The 10,145-nt window shown below is 36.3% G+C and overlaps 1 protein-coding gene across 3 annotated transcripts in view; it reads right to left on the bottom strand.

Moving 5' to 3' along the window:
- Positions 1-707: 707 nt before the first annotated feature.
- Positions 708-10,145, bottom strand: part of LOC106904278 (deoxyribonuclease-1-like 2) — a 20,456-nt gene continuing 11,018 nt past the window's right edge. For 2 of the 3 annotated variants that reach the window (XM_014968551.2, XM_088002964.1), the window contains exons 4-10: positions 9,019-9,030; positions 6,163-6,249; positions 5,681-5,775; positions 5,489-5,601; positions 5,126-5,283; positions 4,913-5,009; positions 708-1,645 (exon numbers count right to left, since the gene is read on the bottom strand). In XM_014968551.2, coding sequence (XP_014824037.1) covers positions 1,520-1,645; positions 4,913-5,009; positions 5,126-5,283; positions 5,489-5,601; positions 5,681-5,775; positions 6,163-6,249; positions 9,019-9,030 — 688 coding nt within the window. In that variant the 3' untranslated portion in view covers positions 708-1,519. The remainder of the gene's footprint in view (positions 1,646-4,912; positions 5,010-5,125; positions 5,284-5,488; positions 5,602-5,680; positions 5,776-6,162; positions 6,250-9,018; positions 9,031-10,145) is intronic. The other variant, XM_014968552.2, reaches the window with a different exon arrangement.

Below are 10,145 nucleotides of genomic sequence, written 5' to 3'. Positions count from 1 at the left end.
AGCACTGACAGGCAGGCCTGTATATGTTTCCTAACTGTGGCTAAAGCTGCTGCTAGCTGGTTTATTCTCCGATCGGAGGCTGTTTATTATATATACAGTTAGAGAATGGTGGATTGACAATGAGTAATAACGGCTAACACGTAAATGCTGTTGTAATTAACCTTACCTTTTAGTATATCTTTAAGCTAATGAGTATCCGTGAATTTTTCAGTCAGGTTTCCCGAGGCAAAATCACACCAGAAGTAAAGATGCATCTCTTCGAGTTACGGCGCCCATTGTCTGACATCATTGTGAAAAGGGTCTCCAGAAAAACTTCCGGTTCAGAAGTAAAACGAGCTGTAGTCCAATCAGCGATTTCTTACGTCTCCGCTGGGACCTACCTTTTCCGTTTTCTTAATGTCGTTGTGTTTTCGTTAATGTTGTGTTTTCATTAATGTCGTGTTTTCGTTAATGTTGTAGTGATTTTGTAATTTGTAATTGTGCTTCGTTAATGTTGTAGTGTTTTGCACCTCAGGGCCACCGTACAAGGCTCTTGTTTGGGGTGGCAACTGCCACCCCATGCCACCCCAGTAGATCCGCCCCTGCTGGTGTCTATCTCCGGCTAAATGTCATGTTTCTCATAAAGCAGTAAGAACCTAAAGGATTCTCAATACAGTTCTGAAGGTCCATTTGTCCAGTTTAATTTAATTTCAGAGTGAAAAACAAAGTAAGGAGAGCACTAGATGGAAAATTTATTTATGTTTGATCATATTATATATTTCCATTAACAAGTTTTGCGTTTTCGTCCCGTTTTCCCAGCAGTTTCCCTTCTGTTTGACCCAGTTTGTAGACCTACAGTCAGTTGCTTTCACGTTTAATTAATTTACGTTGAAACTAGATTTTATGCATCTTTAATTTCACCTGACTCAAGGTCTAAAGACGGAAAGTGGATCAGCTCCCTGCTGTGGTTCTTCCCTTTGCTTCTCACTGTGACATGTTATAAAATAATACAAAAAACAGCAGCTTTAAGATTCAACAGGAACAATTTTACAAAGTTTTTAAAAAAAATCTACATATTTTATTTCTGTTCTAAAATTTCCTGACATTTTATTTACAACAGTTTCTGTACACAATCAGAAAAACACCTGTGTTGAAAAAAAGAGGAAAAAAACAAAAAAATATAAAGATGTTAAAAGACAAAACGATTCAAAACAATTATCCTCAAGTTAAAGGTAAAAACTTTAATTCCTCAAGTTTGGAGACATTTCCTGCCTTTCGGTGTCAGCAGGTCAACTCAGAGGTAAACGCAGATTAGATCTAAATTTACAGATTATAGCTAATCTATAATTTAATCTGCAGTTTGCTCTTTATTTGGTAAAAATCTGAATCACCAGCAGAAGACAAAAACCTGGCGTAAGAAAGCAGAACGTCGCTCCTTGCTCTTAAAAACTTTACATTTTGAGTAAAATCTCCTAAATGTGCTTGTTCAAAACTGCTTCATGCAGTCCAACAGGATGGCCATCTAGACTGGATCAGACGATCACAGAGCAGGAAGGAAGAACCGGATGATGGCGCCGAACAGGACCAGCAGGGGCGTGGCCTGAAGGAGGGGGGCGGAGCCTTTTAATCTCACCTCGATTGGATAGTGGTCGCTCAGTTTCAGCACCTGGCAGACAGAAGCAACAGAAACTGAGACGGATATGAGGCAAACGGATGAATGATGAAAAATACACACAAAAAACAAAGAAATGCAACAGAAAAACTCTGCAGCTACAGCAAATGGAAGCAAAAGGGGAAAAGCCGTAAACAAACTCGCACGACAAACCATTAGTCCTCCTGGCTACTGGGGGGCGTCGGCCATCAAATCATATGGGATCAGTCCAGAAGAAAGATGGAGGAAGAAAGGAAAGGTCTTTGGCCCCATAGACATAATATAAGAGTAGACCCCGCATTGGCCGCTCCGGCGCAGGAAATACGGCGGCCATCTTGGAGCGGTATACCCTCCTACTTTGCTCAATCAAAACAACAGAAGATGCCTCAGCACTGGGGGATATTGTTGTTCTGATCGATGGATTATTGATGTGAGGGCTCCACAGACAACATTTCACAAGTAAGATGGACATATTATTGTGTATATATTGTGATTAGAATATTACTTTACTGTATTTATGTCCACCGAGATACCAGCTAATATTAGCTACAGTGCTTGGTGTAATACGGGTTCAGCCCCGCTATGAAGGCTAACTGAGATTCTGTTAATCTAAAAAAATTAATTATTCTCTAACATTGACTTAGATTATCTGACACAAGGGCCTATATTAGAAATGAAACAATATAACACATATTATAAAACTTATATTATGTGTTATAACATTCACCGGCAAAGTTTACACAGGTGGTAAAGACTATTTATATTCTTTCACTAGTAAGATGCATCCTAAATCTTCCGTTTTTGTTTTGAAAGTTTCCTAAAGACACGATGTGAGGAAGAAGAGGGAGAAATCTATAAAGAGAGACGGATTCACTGCAGGATGAATCTCACCGGATTTTGGACTCAATCTCAGCTGCTGAATCTCTGAAACTGGAACTCTGGAAAACATATACATATCTATGTATCTATATATATGTATGTACATACATATAAACATGTATCCAATATATATTATTCAGTTTTAATCTTTATTTATTAGTGTTTGTATAGTTATATAAATATGTATTGATATTACTAAATAATTTATTAAATAAACTATGAACGGCTGTGTGCTTTGTAATATGCTCTTCATACATCGATATCAGAATATTCCATTCCTCTTCTATTGTTATAGCCATTAAGCATATTTAAATATGATGAACTTTGTATTAAAATACTTAAAAAATACAATTGTTTATAAATGTAGCTTTGATAGATGATTGAATATGGTTTACAGTAACAAAAAGTGTGTTATGATCGATTAAATGCGCTGATACGTCATTGTGCTGCTAAACACATAACGCTGAGTGGAGTGGTGGACCGCTCCAAGATGGCCGCCCTAAATCTCGTCAGCGACAATAGGCGAGAGCGGTCCATGAGGGTCTATCCTTATATTATGTCTATGTTTGGCCCGGTCCCAGTCCCCTCCCTCCTACATGCTGAAGGTTAAAGGTCACAGTGTGTCCCACATCCGCCCATATTGGGACCTATTCCACCTTTACACAACGTCTGCATTTCTACAGACTTTGGGGAAGTGTATTACCCACAATTCATTGCTGCATGTGACGTTTTGAGTTAAATGACGGATTTATGGAAATGTTTTGTTTTTTCCGTCTTTGTAGAAAATTCAAAGAAAATATCATGACAAGGCACATTAGTAATAAAAAGGTTTGATATAAACTGAGCAGAAAAAATAAGAAATAAAAAGAATAATCACAAACTAACTGAGGAAAGTAAAACAAAATGTCACAAATGCAAGACAAATTTCAAATCTTAAGATATGTTGGTTCAACGACGGCTTTTGTGATTTTATTTAAGCACTCTCTAAAATAAAATTATTTCATTTTAAAAATGGAGGTGATTTTTAGAAATCAGTATTTGTGAATAAAACTTAGATTAAATATATCATAATTTAACTCTTCATCCCTATTAGAAGACCAAATTTTATTAAATTAAAACTCAAGATGGAATAGATTTATTGTATAATATCCACTTTAGAAAACTTTCTAAAAACATTCATGACAATTTAAAAAATGTTTATTGTCTTAAAATCCGTCATAAAATGTGGGAATTTATATTTATTTTGAATTTCTTTTGCAGAAAGTCATTATAGGAGAAACTTTATATATAATTATGAAATTAATATCTTATGTTTTTTGTGGGAGTGGAATAGGAAGATGTTTGGTTCTTATTGTCATCATGATTTTTAAACAAATGTTTTTTTCTCAGACTAGAGGAGAAAACTGATGAATTATTATAACATGTTTAGTTCATAAAGTCACAACATTCATAGTTTATTTTAAAAAGGACATTTTAGTTCCATTAGTCTTTTTATTTTTCAAATTTTATCTGCATAAAACAGACGGTTTAATGAGTAAAAGTCAAATTAGTCTATTAGTCAAATAGACTGATAATTTTTACATTTAATGTGTATTTTTTGCCATCTTGGAAACATGGCAAAGTTCACAGAGCAAGCTGTCAGTCGCAAAATAATAGAATAAAATCAGTTTTCAAAAGTAAAGTATTAAAATATTTTTTTGTTTTGCTGATCATGAGAGATTATATTGAATTCAATAAGTCATAACAAAACTTACTTTTACTAACAAATTAAAATAATCTGTTTTGTTGTAGTTTAGCAGCAGAATGCCTAAACGGTGACCAGTCCTCCATTTTGGATGTGGAGCTACAACCCTGACCCCTGATGGGACTTTGACTGAGCCCAGAGGGGCGCAGGGCGTTCTCACTACTGCAGACTTTCACATTACTGACCAGCAGTATATTTATGTAGGTAATATTACCAACTCCAGGCTCCCCCTGGTGGCCTGGAGGACTTTGTTTTGTGCAGAGAACTTGACTTTTTATCATTTGCTGGTTTTGTAATTTGCAGTATTTTCTGTGGTTTTTAGATGTTTGTGTTTAAGAGTTTATATCATTTATGTGTTTGCAGCATGTTTTGTTTCCATACAAAAACTTTATAATCCAACCACAAAGATTTTTATTGGGATTTTATCTGATGGGAACAAAGTGGTGCATAAATGTGAAGTGGGAGGAAAATGAAGGATTTGTTAAAAATGTTGAGATGTCTCTCTTGTGCCTATGATTAAAATCCAGACTTGAGAAGTGGCCTCATCAGTAAGCAGAGTCCAGCTGAGGGTGATCTGACCTGATCTATCAGAAGAGATCAATCCTTAAGAAGTACAAACGTTTTTCTGGATCCTTCTGCTGGAGCCACAGGCCTCCTACCTTTGACTGCCTCAGCCTGAATTCTTTGCCAAAGTTGAAAACTTTTCCAGAGAACGGCCTGATGGCCTTGAGGAAGGACTGTCCATGAACCACGATCCTGAAACACACAGAGGAGGGAGAGGAGGGAGAGGAGGAGGAGGAGGGACAGCAGGGTTAGGTTAGTCTGGTCTGGAGAACATCTGCAGCCGTTGGACGTCTCCTTCAAGCACCGACCTGTCGTAGGGGCAGCTGGTCGTGTCGGTGACGGTCGTGTCCTCTCGGTCTCCGATCAGCCAGGAGAAGTTGGAGTTGGTGAAGAGTCGGATTTTCTTCTTGTCGTTCCGGGTGACGTAGGCGCAGCCGGCGTGGAAATCTCCCAGGAACATCACGTTCTGAAACACACGGAGTCGACCCACATCAAGGAACAACGGTCCAGGCAGGAAACACCCACAATGCACCGGGAAACCAGAACCAACCACATCCATCCATCCTCAACCCTTCCTGTTCTGAACATCCCATCATTTTCCCAGGATCGTCATTGAACTTTCCAGCTTCGTCTATCTAACCTTTGACCTCAGAATCTTGCTGCTTCCTCACCGTGTTGTTCCACTTTGTGCTGACTTCCTCAAAGACGTCGTAGAGCCAGTCGATCTCCTGGACGGCCTGGTCCGGGTCAGAGTGGAGCGGAACCAAAACGAACTCCTTGATGTCTGGAAGAAACGATGTTTAACGGGTCAGAACCAACCGTCTGAAAGAACCGTTTCAGTTCTTTTAAAAAAATCTACTGACCAGTTTTATTGCAGCTGAAATGGACGGCAAACGGCGGCCGGACGAAGGCTTTACCTTCGTACTGGTGCTGACCCAACTGTTTCACCAGGTGTGTCCTAATCAGAGGGTCAAAGGTCAAGTCATGGATTCACAGTCTGAGAGAGAACTAGGACTCACACGTATTTATAGGAAAGAAGGAAGGAAGGAAATAAGGGAAGAAACCAGGAAGGACGAACACAGGGAAACGAGAATGAAGAAAGGATACGAGGAAAGAAGGAAGGAAGTAAAGAACACAAAAAAGGACATGAGGAAACAAGGAAAGAAATAAGGTAGGAAGGAATGAAGGAAGGATACGAGGAAACAAGGAATGAACAAAAAAAAGGGAGGAAGCTCAGGAGAAAACCATGAAGGACACGAAAAACTGAAGGGTATAAATAATTTAATAAAGTTTTAATTGAAATGTTAGTGAAAGTAAGTTGACTTTATGAAATCCTGCGTCTCACCTGTAGATGAAGACGTACTGCTGCAGGTCATCAGAAGACTTCCCCAGACTTTGACTAGACACGTATTCATAACGATGTTCGTCATACCTCAACAAACGACACAAACGCAGCATCTGTTCACTGAACGCAGCATTTCCCTCCATTCACATCAACAGGTTCACATTTATGCACAGAAACTCACACAAACCGCCTGATCCAGGAAATCTGGACACATTTCACATATTTTGGCATTTAACCATGAATTTCTGATATTTTTAAATTAATATTATAAGAACAGACAAGTAATAATTTACCTAAATTCCTGATTTATAATTACCTGAAAACATCAAATGACAGCACACCTGTCTAAAGTAATGGGCTAAATTAAATATTTTTATAACACTAAGAATAAAGCTAACTGATATCACTGATAATTAATTTAGATAAGTTAATGGACTATACGTAAGGGCAGACAGTATTTTATAATAGTTTATAACCCATAACACTGTTATTTCAGTGATTCTTGAGAATAGGGACAAAATGGGTTTTAATTTTCCCATATTTTTTTTATTTTTATTATTTCTCAACCTTATGTATGCAAATATGACAAATAATGTTTTGGAAATGTAAAGATGCTAAGGTACAGGCTCCCAGTTGCAAATTTTTTTTAAATTACATTTTTAATCGACCTGACCCAGAACTTTGTCATCACCATCTGACAAAAATAAATATAAATGATTTTTAAAATACCCTATTAGTGATATTTTTACTCATTTTACAGACAAATGCTTCTTAAGAAACAAAAAAAAATATATATATAAAAAAAACAACAAAAAGTCCATCTGATGGAGTTGACGCACTAGGTGGCAAACTAGTGAGTAAAATGAAAAACTTGATACATGTGAAGTAATGCAATTTATGTAAAATACATTAAAATTAATTAATTGCATATTTAAGTGAGATTTTTCAACAATTTCACTGAAAGAGTCACAGAAACTCTGACGGAGTTGACGAAATGCCAAACTACCTTAATTTATATGATGTTATTCTGAAGGAGGCCATATTGTAGCTCGTCAGGTCCATGAAATCTTTACAGTATATCAAAATTAAGCTTTTATTTCACAAAATGTCATCAAAATTTTAGAAATTGTCAGTTATGGTGTTGACACATCATGGTTGTAACGAGCAACTTAGGAATAAAACAAGAAAAAACTAAAGAATAACTTAAGCTAACCGGAGCTAACTAGCCCTCCTAGCAAAGGAAGAGAAAAGACGACGTCACGGGGTCCTCGGAAGTTCTGGTGCCCCCCAATAATGCCTGATTATTTTACATTATTTTCATGTCTGACGGTGTTGACAAAAACTAGGAACAAATTTCAACTGAGTTAGAAAATATATAAAAATTATTTTTTAATTCAATTTATTGATACTTTTATTATTATTTATTTGAATACTTATACTTAATTGTCATATAATTTTAGTATTTCTTTAATTGTTTTAAACTATTATAATGTATTGAGTTCTGCTCCTGGACAAGGGCTTTTACAGGCATCATCCACCGACTACAATGTTTAAAATAAAAAAATATTCAGCAAAAAAAAGAAAAATATACATTGTTGTGCTCACATGACCCAGGTTAGTCTAGTCAGATATTTGAAAAAAATATATTTTGTGTATATTTTATTCAAATTTTGTGCTTTATCCATAGGACCTGTTTTTCCCTATTCTCAAAAATCACTGATTTATTAGCTAACCTGTCCACAGTTTACTTATGCTAACAGTGGCTAAGCTAACGTAGCTTTGGGAATCACTTGAACACTTTTTCTGTTTGAAGCTGAAACCTGGAACTGGGAATAAAGCCACGCCCAGTTTAACAGAGGTGATGGTTTTAGCTGAGCAACAGAAAACCAGTGGCGCTTGCTAGCTGCTGTTACCAGCTAAATGCTACTAAGCTAGCATACCACTACTATATTCCCTAGTAAACACAACATAGCTGTCAGCATGGATGCTAACAGATGTTGACTTTACCATGTGTGTCATGGATTTAATAACTAGTTTATTATTTTGAATTTCACTTTTTAAGCTGCTGTGGCAGCCATATTGGATTTTTTTAAAGTTTAGTTATTTTTCCAATGCGGATTAACAAGATCAAATGAAACACACCAGATATCAGCTGCAATAAAATGTTTCTGACATTTACTTTTAAGTCATAATAATATGAAACATAACAGTCATGTTAGTAATGACAGATTTGGGTCTGCCAGCATAAATAAACCCACACATGCAAAACATTCATCAGTAATGATGCATTTATTGATTGGTGTTTGGGGAATGAAGCATGCTAACACCTTTAGCATGAAGCCCGTTCAGGTTAGTAAAAAGAGTAAATCCCAAGTTTTTTATTTGAACATATTTTTCTTCTAAACAACCAAAGAAAGATAATTATCCAGTAATAACATTTTAAATGTAACACCAGAAGGTCAGACTGAAAGTGGTCATCATGTTAGAAAGCAGCTCTGGGTAAACAGGAAACCATTTCTCCTCTAGTTTATGATGCACATTAAACACAGTAAAGATTTCAGCACATATCAAAGGATTGTTTTAATTTATTTGGTTTTACTTTTCTGTCCTGTCACAAATTAATGAAAATTATTTTAAATCCACTTCTGGTAAAGGTACGAATAATTTTGTTTTTTCTCATCATGCAGTAGTAATATTTCAGTAATATTTCAGTCTGATGCAGAAACTTGCCACCCAGGATGAACATGAAGGTTTCAGGAACAGAATAAATCAATAACTGCTCCTGAAGAGGCCAGGATTAGTGAAGGAGGTTAAATGAAGTGATTATTTCCCAAATGCACTTAAAATCCACTGTACCTGTGACCTGTCCTGTTGGAGGCAGACACACGTCATCATTATCTGCTTTATTACAGTCATATTCAATTAGACAGCACCGTTTGAAAATAATAACCTTCAAGCCCACGTTTCTGTTTGTAAAAATTATTTTTCATTGGTGTTTATTCCAACTTTAAATGTCGAGTTTCCATCAACTGTAACTAAAGTCTTTCAAACATCTACATAATGGATTTAACTTGATGATAAAGTTCCTGAAATAAATGAACTTTCCAATAATATTTTAATTTATTGAGTATGTTTGTGTTCAGGCTGTTGATGAAGAACCAGAGGAAGAGGAAGAGGAAGAGGAAGGTTATTATAGTTCACTAAAACTAAAAATAATAAAAACTGAATTTGAGAAAACATTTGCGAACTGAAATAACCGTGTACACAATTAACTTCGACATACTGAAACTATGGATATAATATCTTTGGTTTCTGTGTCGGTAAATTACGGCTCCATTTATTCGCTTATTCTCCAACAACAGTCAGTTCAATAACTGAACTTATTTTTTTAAATAGTTTCTTCTTTAGATTATTCATTACCCAGTCGATGTTCACATAACCACAAAACTAACTGAATTAGACAAAAAGTCACAACAAAGTAAAACTAACTTATAAAACTAAAACTGTTACAACCCAGCTTCTGGCCGTCATGGGACAAACCATAAAGTTTGTTTAAAAGAAAAAAATATTGAAACTCCAAAACTTTGAATATGAAAAGTTGTCTTTTTTCTGTTTCAAAGTTTTCCAGTTTTAAAATATTTTTTCAGTTTCAAATCTTTATTTTCAGTTTAGATGGAGGAAGTGTGTAAACGGGGACGATGATGAGGGGGAGATGAAGGCTGGAGGTCAGTTTTGTCTGATTTGACTCTTATCTAACAAAACACCAAATTTATTTGAAAATTTAACTGAAATACGCTCAGAGTAATTTTCCTTCTCTGAACCTGAACTTCCTGCATCAGGAGCCGTCTGCCACCAACAGAGACCCTGACTGCTACTGCTGGATTTTAGCACCGCAATCAGCTGCTGGTCTTCCAGAGTGGCCTACTTAAAGTACGCTGCTTCCAGTGGGCTTCACACTGATCCAGTTAACGGCACAGAAGCGA

This window comes from Poecilia mexicana, unplaced genomic scaffold (genome assembly GCF_051168715.1).
Source record: "Poecilia mexicana isolate PSO_F unplaced genomic scaffold, ASM5116871v1 scaffold_23, whole genome shotgun sequence".
NCBI lineage: Eukaryota > Metazoa > Chordata > Actinopteri > Cyprinodontiformes > Poeciliidae > Poecilia > Poecilia mexicana.
This window is presented reverse-complemented; position numbering and strand designations above follow the sequence as displayed.